Source organism: Physcomitrium patens, chromosome 18 (assembly GCF_059467195.1).
Source record: "Physcomitrium patens ecotype Gransden chromosome 18, ASM5946719v1, whole genome shotgun sequence".
NCBI classification, from domain to species: domain Eukaryota; kingdom Viridiplantae; phylum Streptophyta; class Bryopsida; order Funariales; family Funariaceae; genus Physcomitrium; species Physcomitrium patens.
The window spans coordinates 6,750,680-6,769,364 of record NC_143427.1 but is presented as its reverse complement, the minus strand read 5'-3'; the positions used below and the strand labels follow the sequence as shown (position 1 = coordinate 6,769,364).

Here is an 18,685-nt window from a genome sequence, read left to right as displayed (position 1 = left end):
TTGGAAAGTTTTTATACAATCTTCTTATTAATTAGTATATATATATATCAAGCCTAAAACAATCTTTAGTATTATCAACATCTTTTCATATTTTAGACATTGTTTAAGACTTTTTTATTTTTTCTATTTAGTATATGTATAGTAATTTCAATGAATTATAAACTATATTTTAAATATTATTTTTTACTATATACATATTATTTATTTAATCAATATCTAACTAAGAAAAAAATTATATTATTTATATTAGTTTTTAATATCAATTTTTTATTTATATAATAATTTATAATAAAATAAATATTAAATAAAATAAATAAATGGATATTATTAATGGATTGAAGAAGCACATTAAAGAACAAAAATAATTGATGAAAAATCTTATATTTTTAATAAGATTACAAAACTTCTTGATTAAATAGATGTAACAAATACTCTAATTTTTTACAAAATTCAAATTTTTCATTATTTGTATAAAATAATTTACTTATTTTATATAAGTTGGTTACAATCAGTATTCTAATATAATGCTAATGTTAAATAGTCAAATTTGTTGTAAAAATTAAAAACTTATATAATATTTCTTGGCTCAAAGAATTCCTACCTTGGATTTCAAGTACAACATATCTTAAACCAATTATAGATTTGCATCTTTAAAATTATGCATAAAAAATTTGTAGATTAATTTAAATGGATGTATAAAATTGATAAATTTTATCTTATAAATCCTCCTAAGCAATAAAAATCTAAATAATAGCATAAATTGTACCATTACCAATATGTTAACAATGTCACTATTTTACTGAAAATAAATAAATAACATATTTGTTATCAATCCATTAATAATATCCATTTATTTCCTGTAGATCTTTCCCAAATTTGTTGTTATTTTTTTTCATTGTTGTATCTAAAATATTAGTATACCAGTCTATGTCGAACAGTCATAGAATAAATACACTACAAGCTTACAATTGAAGAGGAACATAGAGGCCACAAAACAAATTTTATGTTTGTAGAGGTTTGTGAATTCCAATGAATTGTTGTTCAAAGGAGTTGAAATACCAAAACACGTACACAACTTCATTTGTGTCAACGCTGATATTCCTGTACACATGTAAGGTTCACATTGGCTTCCTCTGAGGATGACAATGATCTGAACAGTTCTGCGAAAAAAATGGATACCCAACTTCCAGGATCCTTGAGCCTCGTTCGGCAACGGAAAGAGAACTGTTGCAGAGAAAGGAGTCACGTTGTAAGTAAAGCACGATGATAAATGATCAGTGGGCCTATCGCCAAACCAGAGTCCTGATTCGGATATGTAGTTCCAGAGTGGTTCCATGGATGAAGTATTTGATGCGTCACCTAGTGGAAGATTGTTATATTTGACTTATAAAATGATTGTGGTCTACACGTGGAAGAAAAAGATTAAAACACGCATGATAGTTAGAGGTATTGATGTAGGACACCTGTCGTTGAGGACATCGATACAACTCGTGAGAAGCAAGATTCGTACTGACCAAAATCTTCAGTGGAATTGTGCCACTTCTCACATCAAGATGGTGGTTTTCACGGAATTCATGGCGTAAATAGTGTAGCGTCCGTCTTCGACCCTAATTTAGGGTTCTTGTTCCTGGAATCAGATATGTATGTCGAGGAACTCAAGTGGATACCACGTTAACTGCTTCACAATGTTCTGCATTTCCGGATAATTCTTTATGGAATGGAGGCTATGCATAACGAATAAAAAAATGATTATAATATTGTTAGGGATATCCATACACCATAGAGGAAGAAATTCTTAACTGCAGATGGATTACAACCATCACGCACGGTTGAATAGCCTATTTTACAACTTAGAGATTTACACCAAACTCTCCCGTGGCTGCCCTTCTAAGATTTCACCGATTTCATGCCGTGTAAAATGTGGAATGAGTAGAATCGGTGCAAGAATCTCCCAGCGTGAACAATGCTACCGCTTATACAAACGTTTTGGTTTGTACTGCACTAATTAGTGCTGTCTATCTGCTTGTATAAAGACTTCTGATGTGCGCTTGAGACTACGAAAATTGAATTGTGAACCCTGAAGAAGGCACCAAAAAAAATTTACAGTTACTCTCGCTGATGTTGGTCATTCTTTACGACTCTTGTACCTCGTAACCAGCAATTTTTGAAGTTCTTCCTCCCCTCCAACATCCTCGAGTTCCTGAATCCAAATTCGGATCAAACCTAATGTCAAAACACAGTAGAGAAAGGAAGAAAGAGAGAAAATGAGGAATCAAACTTAATTTGAATGCAAACAATGAGATTGTTAAATGTGTTGAACCTGAGGGCCGAGAAAAAGCCCGTATGGTACGCCCTCAAACAGATCAGCGTGATGAAGCTGCAAGACAGGAACTCCGTACTGTTAGAACTTGAGCCCTTGAAAATCAGGCTAATGTCAGAACAAAGTGGTTCATGATGACGGCTAGACAGATAGACTAGAGAAACGCCAAACATCCAGAATGAACCACCAGTACCTGATGTGCAGCCGCAACCTTTTGAAGATAAGGAACGTCTGCAATGGGCCCAACTGGAAACCTTCGGTGTACAAGTCCATCATGGACAAACATATATGCCATACCGAACATTGTGATCCCAAGGCCCTGCACGAATTACCAAGGCGCTGTCACGAAAAGAGCATCTCGAACCATGTACACGGAAATCACCTAAAACATAGTGCGGAAGAGGTTTCAAAAGGTCTCCAAAGGCCACGACAAACTTAAATCCAATAGAACCTTGAACTTGATTACTCTAAAATAATCACAAAACAAGTAGTGGGGATCTTAAGACACTTACTGCTCCAAAGCAGAGACCAGGCACGAGGCCTTTGTGAAAGAAACCATATGCCATCAGCGATATGGCCGGAACAGCATTTATGATAGCGAATATGTCATTCATCTCAAAAGGTCCTTCCCGTGGTCTGTGATGCGACTGAAAACCACAGGCGACACAACTTCAGGCCAAGATCTCGCAGCCAAATATTTGTCACTAGTGTGTAGACAGTGTGGTGGTGCAATCTTTCTTATGATGAAACACAAAGAAGTGACAAGTTATACACTCACCTCGTGCATGTTCCAAAGCGAATCATGCCAAAGTGCCTTGTGAGCCCATCGCGCCCAATATTCCATACCCACCTGAGAACGATCATAAATCGTATCCGTCAGCGAACACGCTACAAGGACAACGAAATACGGAAGATACAAGCGAAGTGCGTAGAACTTATAAAATTTACACATCAGTGAGGCCAGACGGTGGGTTGAGGGGAACATAGCACAATTGCATCACGCAGTCTATCGTCATACATTGACTTACCGCGGCACCAATGGCTAACGAGAAGGTTCCCAGTATTTCCGAGTAGGGCACTTCCGATGCACCCTGCAGAAAACGAGAAAAACGTTGGCAAAGCAACTGATATCCGATACGGACAAACATACAATAACAAAGAAAGCATCCTCAGTTAGAGGCAGCATATAATCTAGCACGAACTTTCACACTTCAGACTGTAGAATCAAAAATGTCGTATTACTCCTAACAGGAGAGAGTCAGTTTTAACTGCCCTCACTAAGATGTGCCTCAACCATTTTATCATCCTACTGCAATAAACCAAGCGCACACTTGGAAGGGTTCTATCCAGAAAGATGCGAACCTGCAGTTGCCAATAGAATCGGTAGTATACAGCGCCAGCGGATAAGGTGGTGAACCCAATGCTAGAGGCTATGGCAGCTAACAAGTAAAATTTTCGTTCTCCTTTCCTGTTCCTTTTCTTCTTTGTCGGCAGTTCAGTTTCGCTCGAAGCATCGGAGCCAACGGCAGACGCCAGAGTGGAAGCAAATTCAATAGGTGACACTGGAGACTTCTCCGCACTGATATTGTCATTCCCCTCCTCCGCTCCAGCGGGAAGCTGAATAGGTTCTTGCGAAGAGTTATCAGTGGAGGCAACCCAGGTGGTAGAACTTGACTTCCGCCCATTGCTGAGCAAATCCTGCGGTCTAGCATTAATCTTCGCCGAGAGTAACCTACTATTCCATCGGGTACTACCCAAGGGATTGTACACAAGAGCACCTGGTGCATTGCGGAGCTTGTATGAGTGTGTTGCGCTCACACAAGGATGAATGTTCCTACTAGTAACTGAGTGCAGAGTGACGACGCACTCTGCCATCTTTCCTAAAAAGCTTCAATGACAGCTTCAAAACTTAGCCAAATGCGAACAGAAACAAACAGGCCGGACGCCGAGGTTGCGGCCTGCGAGCGCGAAGATAATCACTTAGTGTTCACCAAACTACAAAAACTGGATTCCTAATCTTGCACAGTGAGACAAACCACTCGCCATGAGCAGGGGAAGAATACCGCACATACAGACAGCCGTAAACAAATCTCACTAAGAAAGCACTGGAGTAGCTAGCCCAAATACTGCCCACACAATCATCGATGACAACACACTTCTAGCCACAAACGGATGGCGGAACACCTTGATCAACCTTGGAAGAAAACCTCCACAATCTCTACTTCACTCACTGACACACTCTCAGACACAGAATGTTATTTTGTACTTGCCATGGAGTCCTAAGACAACCTCCCGAATAATAAAGCCATTCAGTCCTCAACACCCTGACAATTCATGGCCGATAACCGAAGGAACGAACGTTAACTTCCGGCTGTTACTGTCCAGTCACAACACCCGCGGGCTACTCCACTGATGCACATCATGCAATGGTCTCTGCTACTAATGCAGTAACTGTGACACAGAACGTAAAAGCACGCAACGAAACTCTAAAAAATCGACGACATCGGGCAAACCACGACGACAAGAAAAAAAAAGTTGAAGTAATCAAAACGAAGGCTTCCATAGGACATAAGCGATGCTTCAATGGCCAAGCGCTACACCAGATAGGAAGCAACCAACGATTGTTAAACGAAACTCGTCGTGCACGATTCCGTTACCGAAACGGTGTCCATTCCCGGACGTGAGCAAAATCCCACACTACACAGCAAGCGATGAAGAAATTGATTCGCTGAAAATCGCACTGGAGACGGCGGGGCGGCGGTCCCACGGGAGGATAGAGGCGACAAGCTTGCCGATTCATTGGACGTCATTGGGTTCCTGATAGCAACGTGGCCGCGTCACAGCGACTGAAGCTAGAGGACTGCTGCGACGCAGCCTTATTTGCGGATCCAGCCCCCCCTTTCTCCACACACACTCACACGAGACACAGCGACACGGCGCAAGCGAGCGAGCGAGAACGACCACGCGCGCGACCGAGCCAACCCCACCGTTTCCTTCCGCTCTTCATAGACTTTCTTTCTTTCTTTTGCTTTCCCTTTCCCTTTTCCAGGGTTTCGTTGCTAATATTTCGTCCACGGCAATCCAGAGGCTTCTTCTTCAGCGCTCCACGTATGGCCTCATCCTCCGTTCCAGATTATGGGCGGAAAAGGCGTCTCGCACTTCCTGGCTCACATCTCCCGAACCCGTCCCCTCCTCTTTCCCCTTCCCCCCACTCCCGCGCGTTCCCTACGCCGGGAACATCGATGAATTCTGAGCCTGTGGGATAGGTTTCGTTGAACTGGTGGTCCTCATCCAACCCCCGCGACCCGGTGGGGCCAGCGGGTTACCCGTCGGCATTGTGGATGGCTCCCAGGTCCCCAAATCTATTTCTGGCCCCTCGTTGGTGGTCGAGATATCGTTCCTCCCTTAGCACCTCGGGAGTTTGTTAGCTATCGCATCCACTTGCAACCCAATTTTATATTATTGTAAATCTATACATCAAATTAATTTTTTTTGGGTATCATGTTTATTTGTAGATAGAAAATTTAGTTTCTATGTATACTTTAATATCGAAAGCACTGTTTTTAATTTTAATAAAAGGATCAGTTTGCTTTCATTTAGCTTTTTGTAGACATTTTTAACTTTGTGAAGGGCCTAAAACTTTTACTCTATTTGAATTCTACAAACTTAGGTGCAATCTCTAAAACGCAATTTCAATATGAAATTTTTTAAATCATTTTTGAAGGAAGTTTAGAGAAAGTATGGTTATTCTCAATCAGAATGTTTTGGTGGTTGAAAAATACCACAGAAGAAATGGTTACTATGCAATATGTGTTTGATTTATTGATAGCATTTTTTTGAATGTATGTTATGTCTTCTACTAATTATTTTTCCAAAAATTTCTTAAAAACGTTTCAACAAACTGTATTTGACGCTTTCATTAATTATTTCACTGTTTTACTATAAATATAAATGCCGGAAAAATAATTCATTGTTCTGTTGGAATTGAGATTTCTTATACCACTTTTACAGATCCACTTAATTTACTAATTTCATGAATCCTTTATTTTTTTTAAAAAAAATTCAAACAAATATTTTTGAAAAGTGCACAACTTGATGCATTGTAATATATATATATATATATATATATATATATGTATCTAATATCTTCACACACTAAAACAATATCTCAACTTTAATGCGTTATGAACAAATTTAATACATTATTATGTCTTGAAAAGTACTTATTTTGACCAACCAGTTATTGAGTAATATACATATATTTATTATTTATTAAAGACATTATATTTATTGTTTGGAAAATGAAATGATGGATTCTTGAATGAACATTGAAAAAAAAACAGAATTACATGTACATATTGATTGCAAGTAGCATGTATGTGTGTGTTAGTGTATACATATGTATATATATATATATATATATATAAATAAATATATTTATTTATTTATTTAAAATCAAATATCGTTGTTCTTAATGAATTACGTCTATCGTTGTTACTATCTGGTAGTTTGATTAATATCAAAGTTTGATGGTTGCCACTCGAATTTAATGTTAGTTATCACCACAGAGACTTCGAGTAATAATGAAACTAAGATTCAAAGAAACTATTACCATTACCAGATGTCAAATGATGTATGCTTTAAAAGAGAAAGATAGGTTCTTAAACATTGTTCTTCTGAAACGTTTATTTTCAACACTTTATTAGAAAGCTTGTCTAACAAAAAAGATTCGTCTACTAAGTTGTATAATTACAAGTCATTTCAAACTGAAAAAGGTTGGCTTTTAAACTTATAGATAACATGTAAATAGTTAGGAAATTTACAACATTCTTAATATTGTCATTCTTAAAAACATTCGCATCATAAAAACCTTATAGCATCTTGGACACTCACTGAATTACTATCGTTGTTCTCATGTGACAACTTTGACTTCAACTTCATCTTGCACAAAATTCTTATGCAGTTATGTTGTTCACAATACCTCATACGTTTGAAAATTTGTTAGGTAAGTTTTGTTTATTTATTTTGTACGTCAGTTTTCAACGTAAAGATTTTATCATAAAAATTCAAAACCATGTTCATACAGATAAAATACATCTTCACTGATCAATGATGGAGAATGTTATTGAAAACCACCTGAATTATTTCTGAACACCTTGGTGCTTTGCAAATTTTACGGTTCTAAGTTTCATTTTGAATTACATACTCCACAAGTCAATCAAAACTCAAGAAAATATCAAGAACAAAACTTGGAGGCAAAATAGCAAAAGAAAATGCAGATCCGATCTTTGGTTAATGAAGCAAAAACATTTCATCTTTAACGCAACCATACATGGATTGAAACAAGAAAGCATTTGATCATATTCTGTTGTTCTACAGGTGGACTCTAATAAATGGCCACCCTATGAAACCAGGCAGTGGTCAATGTCAAACAATTTTTGGTAATTATATTTCTGATTGACACCTACCTTCAGTTGGACTTTTGAAACAAAATGAAGTAAAATAGGCAACAGGTTGTTGAACTGAATAATCTCTAATCAAGCAGGCCATAAGAGAGGGAATAATATCAAAGGCTTGGAAAGAGGTATGGTACACTTAAAGAATACTAATACGCCAATGCGAGAATTTCGATCAATGTAAGAAGTGAAAGAACCTCCCTAGGCATCACTATCACTAAGACTCACCTAAGGCCTGTGAATGCTTTGTTGCAGCTTAGGTTCTATTGGGGCCTTGAACATCTGATCAGGCCCATCATCATCAGTGCCGAAGTAGCGGTCTCCAAATTCACCCATCCCGGGAACAACACGGAACTCATCGTTCAGTCCTGCATCGATCTCCGATGTCACAATCTTCAGAAGTGGAAAGCGCTTGCACACTGTGTGAATACCTTCTGGAGCCTGGATTTACGGAAAACCAACGTTTTAATCACGAATGAGAAATGCACGGTGGAGAAATACTAAATTCCAAACCGAGGTCATTAAATCAGCTTCCAGAAGGGAAGACATACCGAGATAAGATTCAAGAATATGATGTGAGACTCTGGAACTCCTTTCCGAATCAACAACTCGATGGCTTGAACAGCAGAGTTTCCTGCAACACGTCAATCACGCATCTTTGTCATACAAACAAATCAACGAGTTATTAACCAGGAGGATTGAAAGCGTTTTCTTGTCCATGTTCAAGATCAAGAATCATAATCTTTGATGTCCATCCACCAGATATTGCAGTCGAGTACATCTGGCAAGACTATGCCACAGCTTACTATGATGCAAAAACATATGAAACATCTGGATTTTCTTTTCCAGGCACCAAAACACTACGGAAATATTAGAATAGAGAAACAATGTAATTCAGGTTCCTGTAGTACACTTAATCAAAATTTAGATCGTCAAAGTGAGCGAACAAAGCAGGATACCTGTTCCAAGGATGGGATCCATTAACAGCACGTGTCGGTCAGCTATATTAATAGGCAACTTCTCATAAATCAGCTGCATCATCACCATCAGCCACTTTTAACAGATGAAGTAGCTCCAAACTTTCAACATTTGCGATTCTGTGCAGCCTTGAATGAACTTAACATATTCGGATTCAGCGTATTGAAAATATGAAAAGATGAAGAAAAGCAAGCGTGATACAAGACCAATCACATCCAACAAGTACCTGCTTCCCGTCATCTCCCTCCCGGTGTATTAGAATCTTTCCAATCTTGATGCCCTTGCAACACGCCCGCAAAGCATTCTCCATACTCTCTCCACTGCGCAACATGTGCTAACAGAATGAGTTGACTGATATTCTGTGACTTACATCCTCGAAACAATCTCTGCACACAAACTTCAAATAAAGCTACAGCATTACTGCATAAGAAGATGCAACCAGACTACTGACACTCCACAAGCCCAGTGAACTCGTAACAATATCCCACTTCGGTGGTACAATAAATAAAAGATAACCTGCGAATGATGGAAACTCCACAAAGTTGCTTGCAGAAGTCCACTCCAACATATATTGAGCCTGCAGGAAAGTGCCGTCCACTGTGAAACAGGACAATAACACTGATATAGACATACAAATGCCAACATCAGGCTCCCTGCTCGCATATCATGACAAGTTAACAATGGCGAAGTGCACGGCATTCTTTAGCGCACCTGTTGGTGTAATAACCTGCTTCTCAGTGAAGGGTAGATGTCCAAGTCCATGTTCCACAATCTGCACTCGGAAAGAGTCATTTCTTCACTTCACTGGTTTCACAACTTCAATCCAAGAATAATAGCAAGAGTTTCAGAGACGTTGACAATCTTTTATACAAATAGTAAAGACGCATACTCACCAAGCGGATAAGACGGTCGGCATAAAAGACGAAATCATGTTTGGTAGTCTCCTGATCTCGAATGAGAGTATGCATTCCACGAATCTGTAACCATCAACGTACGTGTCACAAGTATCGCTATAAAAAGTTAGCCAACAAAAAGGTCGGTAGATAATGCTTCGCAAGTCAACAAAAGAGCGATGTCACTTGTGAAATTTAATCTTGGCACAGCATATTGAAATCATCCAGACCAAACATCAACTACAGTATGACACAGCGACCCAATCTTCTGCACTGATCTTGATTGTCAACAACTTTGATTTTGGAGGTCGCTAGGCAGAGGGTACATATTGAAGAAAGGGAAAAATAAAAGATGAATGAAAAAAACAATTAGATCATATGTCAATGCTACCACACTGTTTACGGACATGATTACAGAGTGTCCTACAAGTTTCTGAGATAATCATATGAGTTCACTAAAACAGCACACACTAGGTAGCGTACATGAGTGAGGATGTCGGATATTCACGTGCTTCCTTTGACAACAAAGTTCAAATGGCATATGAACATGGCATCCTTCACTCACAAAACAATGTGAGGAACACTGGAAACTTCGAGAACTTCGAATGACGACTTATCATTCCCATGAAACTGCTGATATAAGAATTAGACAATACCTGAAAAGTGGACTGGATAACAAATACATTCGGATATATTTTGCGGAGATCATGTTGACCAAGTTTCATGCGAATATGCTGAACTATAAGATCAATAGCCACATGATTGTCTCCTCCACGGGGTAAGATGACATCCGCATACTTCTTTGTTGGCAAAATAAAATCATCAAACGCTGGCTTCACAAACTTTGCGTACTGCGTACACCTCCAGAAGTTAGTTCATCTTCATTCCGTATAAGCTACGAGATCGAAGTGTTCGCACTAAGACGCCATGGACAACAAGGCTGGGATGGTCAACAGATGTTACTCCGAACATACAAAATTAAACTAAGGTACCCAATGGAACATTTAGAACTAACTAGAAGTTTATCCATTAATCCACGTGAAAAAATGTTGCAGATCACTACACGTGAAGTGAAAATATTATGATAAAATTTTATTTTAATAAAATCGAAGATCGAAACAAACATCACCCCCCCCCCCTCCCCCATTCATGTGTGTTTGTGTGTGTGTGAATATATATATATATGTGTGTGTGTGTGTGTGTGTGTAAGTGTGTGACGAATGTACAATCAAATATTATCACAACTTCACGAAAGCAAGACTTATATCAAATAAAGAAACTTAAACGGATATTGCGGGTTAAATTTAGCATCAGAATTTTATTGACAAGTCTGTCCTTTGAACCCTGTCAAGCAAGTACTGATATCTCACCTGTTCAATCACACCATTCACGTCTCTGCCTCTCTCCAAAGTGTCCCTCTTTATCCGACGTGCTAATCTGACATCCGCATCTGTACTGCACAAAAGAACGTGATTACTAATGCCCTCTGAATATGTCTAGACTAAATATATCTAGATTCACAAGTTATGAGGTAATTCGTAACGAAAGCTAAAATCTTAAGCCGTATGAAATCTACCGAAATGTGTGAATAAAGCTGACCTGTATCCACAAAGATCTTCATGTTCATAAGCTCCCGCACACGGGCATCATGAAATACCAAGATGCCCTCCATGATGATCACATCAGATGCATTCACCTGTACAGACAACAGCAGAATCCGTTAAAAAAATAGCATATATATATATATATATATATATATATATATATATGTGTGTGTGTGTGTTCTGCGTAAGCGTTGAAGAGTGAGCATAAAAGCAATGATAAATAAACAATTACCTTCCGATACCTATCATTGCAGCGCTGATGCTTCTTGAAGTCGTACACAGGTATCTGAACAGGTTGGTTAGCTTTCAAGCTCCCAAGACATTCCAATAGCTGTTCCGTATCAAAAGCATCTGCAGTTGATTGTTAAGTCTTTCAGAAAGAAATCAAATTTACTATCAACATGTGATAGAAGCCATCTACAAATAACCAGAACCAAGTCAAAGATTGGATTAAATGCATTGAAAGAAGAACTCACCAGGGTGATCAAAGTTATACTCTCCAACATTAGCCATCTCTTCGGGTTTCAGCCCGCGGTAGAAAGAATCCTGTAACGGGATCATCTTACGAAGACTCAGCAAAGAGCTACAACATCCAGTTGGACCATGTAGAAAACCTGATACTACATACATTCAAATTGGTGTACAGTTTCATTGTGAGAGTTCGAGAAAGATTTCAACCGCAATCTAGAAGAGGTATAATACCTGATTAACAAGCACAACACGGTGATCGTGTAACTGTTGAATAATCATGTCACACACAGTTGTCTTCCCCGACGCAGTACCTCCCGCTACACCTGCACGCACAAACCCATATGTCTTAGGCCGCACGTACAAAGCTAACTTCATTTAGCACGTTAAGCAAATTTTCAGTCAAAGCAGGCATAGGCAAAAAAACCAAACGAATTAATGTTTTTGACAAAAATAAACAGACGACGACGAGGCGAGCGCACGAGTGAGCAAGTCCTCTTCACTAACCGATGACGAAGGGGACCTTGTCAGCGCCTTTGTACTTCGGCACCGGATACTCATCGTCAAAGTGCAGGCCAGAGAAATGAGCTGCCGCCGTAGCTTCCATGATGGTGTCTGGGTCCGATTTCACCATCTCGCACTTCACCTCTAGTATCCCAATTCCATAAAATCGATTCACCTACATAACTGGTCGCAAGATCCCACTACTCCTAACCCTAGCTCTTCTTCTACCCAAAATTCCAGTATTCCAAAACTCCCACCAGAATTCTCAAGCACAACGTCTTCTGACTTCCCTGCGGGGGAGGGGTCGTGCTGACTAAGAATTTTCACATCCCTTCAATAGCTGTACAAAGCAGATGTTATCTTAAACTCGACGCATCCCATGCGACAAGACACCGCACTCAAAGGAGCGGAACAGGGTGACACAAACATGTTAAGGTTTAGCCAGCACTGGGGTTTATCGGGTGAGACATGTTCGCATCGTAATGAACGATACTGAAGCAAGCGAGGTTTGATTTTAGCTCATGCTCCAGAGTACCAAACCCTGATCCAAGATTCCCACCCGAGATGCCAGTCGACTCGGCGGTCTGAAGAGGATGGTAGGTTGCGTGGCAGAATGGTCGGTACAATAGCTGGTATCTTCTAGGAATCTCTTGCTGGGCCTTTTGCCACAGCTTTCTACAACAAAGGCCTGGGTATCATGGTGAGATATCTTGCTTTCTGTGCAATATACAGAAAAATTGCTGTGCTTTTTGTGGACCAGGTTCCGATTTGTTCAGAATGGCCATCAAAGATTCTATGTGATTTTTTCTCCACGGAGAAAACATTGATGCAAGTATCGATTGCAAAAACTGTATGAATCAGACTATATTAGCCACCAAAATTGTGAACAAATGCTTTCTTTCCAGTAAAAATAGTATATACAAAGGTCTATCATAATCAGATGGTTGATCGAAAAGTCTGTATAGGCTTGTGCTCCATCATTACCAGCCATGATTACAGTAGGAAGTTCCAAGCTCTCTAGCTCTTGTTCCATCTTCTACATCTGTACGTGTTGGTGGTGGAGTGGAGCAAGCATAAAAACCGAGTTCTACCTGATATGGTTCTATTTAACATCGTACAATTTCTAGAAGCTTAGTGCTCCCTGCATCCAATTTGATGGATGGCTTTTACAACATGCACATGGAAGTAAATTACCAAAAAACTTCAGAGCTGGCATCGGTGTTATTCTTGTGTGTTATCATTGCCGGTGTCCACTTGGTAGTTGCACAACGTGATAGAAAGGGACGGTCTTTGTTGGAAGGCCAGCTACTCCGTCTTCTTCGTCGCCGTCAAACTCAAGTGAATACCTGCACCAACGTTGTAAATGAGTTATAAGGGAATTTCTCATCAACGACGGCAACATGTCAGAAGAATCCTTCTCTGGTAACCAACTCCACGTCAATATAACTATGAGCTTGAAAAAGCATGTAAATGTATGTGACAGGGCTAGTTTGGAGTAACGCATGAGTGTCGAGCACAAGTCGATAAAAATTAAATGAATGCTACCCTTCCAACAATAACAAAGCGACAAAAATAAAAATGTCTTGACCCTGAAACAAAAAGTAGTTCAACTTGACGAATATGTTGAAAAAAGTAACAAGAATTGTAAAACATAAAATTAGGGAGTATGAAGACTCACTCATCGCTTCGTTTCTGTCATTTCAGATGCATCCCAGCGCAGCCACATTCAAACGAAGAGTGAGACTCGAATTTTGAAGAAGATAAAAGTTGCTTAAATCTTAGATACACTACTGAACGACAGACCCAAGATATTGTAGAAACGAGTTATTTTGGCCATTTCCTGCAATCAGGGTTGCTTATTACAGCTATACAACTGTAGACTAGACTAAGTGGAGAGAGTCACAAATACTGTTACACAAGAACAAGCATTTTGCAACTTAATCAAGCGAAGGTTAAAAAGCAATTGGCAAAGCTTGAGACGTATGTCAATTGAACTTGAACAACGAGACCAGTAACACACTAAAAGAGTCACAAAGCAGTCAAAGTGCCTTTACCTTGCGTTGAGGCCCAACAACCGATGCTTTATATAATGCAGTTGTACCAGGGTAAACAGCCAGAACTTGGGTCCCCACAGGGAAGTCTGGTGCGTTGGACACATCCGATCTCTTTGTAAAAGGAATGATTTGTGATGCAGGTAACTTGTACTTTCTGAGAATGCCACACAGTCATCCAAACTTTATCAAAACTGCTTGGGCATAGTACATAAAAAGAGTGAATGTATCCTCTGCAGTATACATAGCGATCATGAACTGTAGAGAGAGAGACCAATCGCTCCTGAGACAAAACTCCCACCAATTCTTACCAAACAACTATAGAACACAATCTTATAACGTCTAAGACACATTCCAGGTGCATCACAATATCTTCAAGGAAAAAGAACGCAAGCAACAAATTAGTTGGCAGAAATACCTTTGGCCATTTCCTTCATCGTCAGGCTCTTCGTCAATCACTTCAAACCTGATAGAGAAAAAAAATTAAAATTGTGTTCAGGTAATAATACAAATATTGTTTATGACTAACTAGGTCTTGATATCATATCAAGCATGAACTAAATTGCACAACAGATCTGTCTTACTTCACTCAGAGATAGACCTACAATTTAAGAACTGCCATAATTGCACATACATCAATTTTTAAGTCGCTATCCCTATATCACAAGGAAGCGCAAGATTTCTACTTACCTGTTTGTTTCACGGTCATACTTCGTCAATTTCACCACGATCCACTCATCATTTTCTGCACCATCGCCTGAAATACGAGCTGCTACCTGCCATGCTTCATACTACTTGTTATAACATGGAGATCCTCGATCCTATCTAAGGTCAAGCATTCTCAACCATGGAATTCTGTTGGATTTTAACCAACAAAAAATCCCAACTTAGAAATTGACCACCTCATCGGATCCAATGCTGTATTCCACATACATCATAACCCTAATACTGACACTCATTTCATTCACAACACATCAAATATCACTCTCACTCTCATACATAACATTCTAAACTAGTTGAAAACAAATTGACGGGCCGCGTAAGCAAAGAAGCAAAGCCTAACCTGATCTCCAGATGCTAAATTATTATAGGCAACACTTGTGCTTCGCTGAGTGGGGGAAGACAGTCGAGTTGAATCATCTGCTCTAACTCGCTTTCGTTTCTTTTCGTTGGGATCTGTTTGTAACATGGAGCCGCCTGTGGTCAATTTAAAAGGCACCCTTGTAAAGCACACCAACATCGGACCCGCAATAAATAACAAAGATGGGTATTCTTCAAAGTCTCAGTTACATTCAGTTATTGAATCAAACTGAATAATAGACTAGTTTTAATCAAGCTCAACGAAGATGACGATCTACAACAGTAATACCTGGTTTCTTGCGGTTGGGGGGCGCTTGGCCAGGTAACAACCCAGTCAGATGCTCAATGCAATTAGTGGAAACACTGCCAATTTTTCATAACATTGTAAGAGACCCAAGAATCAAAAGATTGTTTCGATTCTTAAAATTAGCACGACACTTGTGTGTGTGTGTTTGAGTGTGTAAAAGTATTGAGTATGTGTATGTGTGTGAGAGAGAGAGCGAGAGAGAGAGAGAGAGAGAGAGGCACCCACGTTGCTTCATCTTCAGCCAAGGTCTTCGCCTTGATGTAGTAAGTCCGCAGCTTTATCCAAGAATCATCTTTCATGTGGTCCGCTTGTTCAGGAGCTAATAACCAAAAAAACCCAACATTTTGCTCCCACTTCAAATCATCCTCTCACAACTCAACTCAAATCTCAAAACTCAAAAACTAAATAAATGCAAAAGAAAATATGAATGTAATTACCCATAATCCTCAGGCAACATTCTCGTGTGGCATGCCAACCAAGAATCACCGACAATTAGACAAAATTCAACGCAAGAGTTTCTTTTCCACAACCCAATTCTTAACATCCCATAAACTAAAATTTCCGACAAGGGTTCCCCACCTCCCCCCACACACAACCTTCCTTCGAACATTCTGACACAACAAAAAAGGATCCGACTGCGCATAACATTGCCATCAGGACAGGAACCAAACACGCAACTCTCAGGAAAAAAGCCACATACACTGCTGGAGCTTGGAATGATAATTGTTAATTTTGCGAATAACAAGCTCTTGCTCTTTACGCAGCCTCTCGATTTCCTTCAAAGCAGCATTGGCCAACTCGAGAGAGGCCATCGCCTTGTTTTTGGTTGCAGTTGCAGCAGCAGCAGCCCCTCCTGCCCCAATCACTCACTCACTCACTCACCCTGGTGCTGTCTGTCTGTGATTGAGAAGCTGTGAAGTATGATAGTATTCGTTCAATAGGAATCAATCGGAACAACACAACAACATATCCACTGGCCCACTAAGGCAGAATCAGAATAAGAATAATAAAAAAGCATAACAACAAGGAGGAGGAGGAAGATTGTTAGTTTGTTGTTGGGGTCATTGCACGTTGTCGTCGGCATTCCTCAAAATAAGCTTCTTCGTATTAGTAGTGGTAGTATTCCCTTCCCATTCTCATTCCCCATTCTCTCTTCTTCTTCCAATTTTCTTCCTCCTCCTGCTGGCCCGAGTCCACACTTCCCTCCTCCTCCTCTTGCGTTCATTCCTTGTCTTGTCGCGCTTTTCTTTCCGAATAAAAGTTAAAGAGCAAAAGCCGCTCTTCTTCTTCTTCGCCTTTGTCTTTCCCTTTCCTTCCCTCTTTCCCACGATTTCTTTTTTCTTTTTCTTCCTTCTCCTTTGCCCTGCTCCCTTCTTTCTTTCACGGTCACGGGTCCGTCTTTCGCGAACAGTCAAAAGTCCTTGCAGAGCCAAGCTTAGGGTCACTACATCCGCCACGTGTGCGCTCTAGAAACCGTCGGATCTAATCTTTTGGAATGGTCAACCATTTGTCCTTTTGCCTAAAGCAAATATCCCATGAGTGGGTTTATTTTATTTCTTCATGCAATTTTGTATTTATTTTGATATTATTTTTTAAATTAAAATTTTGCTACAAAATATTGATGATTCAGCATGGCCTTGAGATGTTTGGTACCTAACTGTTGAAAGTCTTTACTTCTGCTGCCTAACAAAATTGTTGAGATCATTAAATGTAGCCGGTGCTCTCTATAATATTTACTGTAGACTATAATAATTACCATAGCTATAGTATTTAGAGTCTAGTGGAGAAGTACTGTTTATCCTCTCCTCTTTTTCTCTTCTTGTATACGAGACACAACCAGATCAATAGATTTGTGTGTGTGTGAAGCTCTCTCTCCTTAGAAACCCTTGTGTGTATGACTTACTACTATTCTTGTGTGTGTGTATGACTTACTATTACTCTTGTGTCTTTCTAAACATTCTCAACACGTTATCAGCACGACTCTCTTCTACACACTATCACAATTTTTTGCTCTAGTCTTTGGCTCTTCAAACTTGTTCCTATCCTTTCTCAGTATCTGCCTCATAATCTTGTTCTTCTTACTAGTCCCTCACACATTAGCTTGTTTAGAGCACTTGTTCCACTCTCTACCGTACTTGCTTAGAATACTTGATCCAGTCCAACTCTACTCCAGCTTGCTCCCTGCTCTCCACTGCGCTCCACCCCTCCTGTTGCCAAACAACCATCAAACTCGTCGCTACCACCTTGTCGCCGTTGACACTGCCATCCACTGTTGCCACCCGTCATTGCATGTCGTTGATCGTCGCCGCCCGCTGCCGCTGTTGCCTTTCATTGCCCGCTGCTGCCCATCGTTGCCCGTCGCTGCCACCCTGTCGCCCTACTGCTGCCACCTTGTCGCCCTACTGTTGCCGCCCTACTGTTGCTTGCTGTACCATCTTATTACTGTTCTGCTGCCTTAATCTACAACTCTCTCTTTAAAAAACTATATATATATATATATATGTATATATATATATATATATATTTTCAAGTTCAAGTTTATCATTTTATTTGACTTTATATTTTAAGGTACGTTTTACTCAACTTTTCTACTTGATCTTGTATTTTCTTTACAGATTTATTTATAATGAGTGCTTCAACATCTTCAACTGCTTCTACTATGGTTCCAACTACTACCAATGCATCCCAACATTTTCAAGCTCTTTTATTTCCACCATTGATTGTGGATGGAAACAATTATCTATTATGGGCAAAAATGGCAAAAGTAAATTTATTTGCAGAACAACTCTCAGATGCCATTATATTTGAAGAATCTCATACAACAAGTATTTCTATATCTCCTACTATTTGTTGGAAAGCACTTCTTCTCCTTCGTCGTCATCTTGTACCTGCATTACAATATCAATATTTGGAAATGGAAGATCCTGCAGAACTTTGGAAGAATCTTAAATCTAGGTTTGATCATCAAAAGACCATTTTTCTTCCACATTCACATCATAATTGGACACATTTATGTGTCTTGGA

General features: G+C 39.5%; 3 protein-coding genes across 5 annotated transcripts; all 3 read right to left on the bottom strand.

Annotated features, from left to right (window-relative positions):
* Positions 1-1,731: 1,731 nt before the first annotated feature.
* On the bottom strand, positions 1,732-4,910 carry LOC112295550 (beta-carotene hydroxylase 2, chloroplastic). Of its 2 annotated transcripts, XM_024547309.3 has the most exons (8): positions 4,591-4,910; positions 3,683-4,278; positions 3,349-3,411; positions 3,099-3,170; positions 2,833-2,967; positions 2,514-2,639; positions 2,321-2,377; positions 1,732-2,200 (listed from the first exon to the last, which is right to left on the bottom strand). In XM_024547309.3, the coding sequence occupies exons 2-8, from the start codon at positions 4,193-4,195 to the stop codon at positions 2,126-2,128; spliced, it is 1,041 nt and encodes a 346-aa protein (XP_024403077.1). In that variant the 5' UTR covers positions 4,196-4,278; positions 4,591-4,910; the 3' UTR covers positions 1,732-2,125. The 2 variants fall into 2 exon arrangements, with proteins under 2 accessions (XP_024403077.1, XP_073396905.1); XM_073540804.2 differs by lacking the exon at positions 4,591-4,910 and having other exon boundaries at positions 3,683-4,579.
* A 2,743-nt stretch (positions 4,911-7,653) lies between these two features.
* LOC112295335 (uridine/cytidine kinase UKL1, chloroplastic) lies at positions 7,654-12,695 on the bottom strand. The gene is made up of 14 exons (XM_024546766.3): positions 12,227-12,695; positions 11,954-12,045; positions 11,728-11,797; positions 11,484-11,602; positions 11,247-11,343; positions 11,018-11,097; positions 10,304-10,498; positions 9,648-9,731; positions 9,466-9,526; positions 9,271-9,331; positions 8,981-9,074; positions 8,736-8,808; positions 8,328-8,410; positions 7,654-8,217 (listed from the first exon to the last, which is right to left on the bottom strand). The coding sequence occupies exons 1-14, from the start codon at positions 12,351-12,353 to the stop codon at positions 8,005-8,007; spliced, it is 1,449 nt and encodes a 482-aa protein (XP_024402534.1). The 5' UTR covers positions 12,354-12,695; the 3' UTR covers positions 7,654-8,004.
* A 408-nt stretch (positions 12,696-13,103) lies between these two features.
* LOC112295336 (SAGA-associated factor 29 homolog A) lies at positions 13,104-16,850 on the bottom strand. Of its 2 annotated transcripts, none has more exons than XM_024546768.3 (9): positions 16,362-16,850; positions 15,887-15,980; positions 15,644-15,717; positions 15,338-15,450; positions 14,965-15,050; positions 14,693-14,740; positions 14,278-14,431; positions 13,902-13,915; positions 13,104-13,569 (listed from the first exon to the last, which is right to left on the bottom strand). In XM_024546768.3, exons 1-9 carry the CDS (start codon positions 16,471-16,473, stop codon positions 13,461-13,463), a joined length of 804 nt encoding a protein of 267 aa, XP_024402536.1. In that variant the 5' UTR covers positions 16,474-16,850; the 3' UTR covers positions 13,104-13,460. The 2 variants fall into 2 exon arrangements, with proteins under 2 accessions (XP_024402536.1, XP_024402535.1); XM_024546767.3 differs by having other exon boundaries at positions 15,338-15,471; positions 16,362-16,849.
* Between the last annotated feature and the right edge of the window lie 1,835 nt (positions 16,851-18,685).

Excerpts from the sequence above, each read along its gene's own strand:
- LOC112295335 (XM_024546766.3), bottom strand. The coding sequence starts at position 12,353 with ATGGTGAAATCGGACCCAGACACCATCATGGAAGCTACGGCGGCAGCT. Across the intron at positions 10,499-11,017 it reads TGAATGGTGTGATTGAACAG|TACGCAAAGTTTGTGAAGCC; the intron begins GTGAGATATCAG and ends AGGTGTACGCAG. Across the intron at positions 8,809-8,980 it reads AGGGAGATGACGGGAAGCAG|CTGATTTATGAGAAGTTGCC; the intron begins GTACTTGTTGGA and ends GTGATGATGCAG.
- LOC112295550 (XM_024547309.3), bottom strand. The coding sequence starts at position 4,195 with ATGGCAGAGTGCGTCGTCACTCTGCACTCAGTTACTAGTAGGAACATT. Across the intron at positions 3,412-3,682 it reads GATTCTATTGGCAACTGCAG|GGTGCATCGGAAGTGCCCTA; the intron begins GTTCGCATCTTT and ends CGTTTTCTGCAG. Across the intron at positions 2,640-2,832 it reads CTGGTCTCTGCTTTGGAGCA|GGCCTTGGGATCACAATGTT; the intron begins GTAAGTGTCTTA and ends TAATTCGTGCAG.
- LOC112295336 (XM_024546767.3), bottom strand. The coding sequence starts at position 16,473 with ATGGCCTCTCTCGAGTTGGCCAATGCTGCTTTGAAGGAAATCGAGAGG. Across the intron at positions 15,472-15,643 it reads CCCCAACCGCAAGAAACCAG|GCGGCTCCATGTTACAAACA; the intron begins GTATTACTGTTG and ends AATTGACCACAG. Across the intron at positions 14,432-14,692 it reads GATGAAGGAAATGGCCAAAG|AAAGTACAAGTTACCTGCAT; the intron begins GTATTTCTGCCA and ends TGGCATTCTCAG.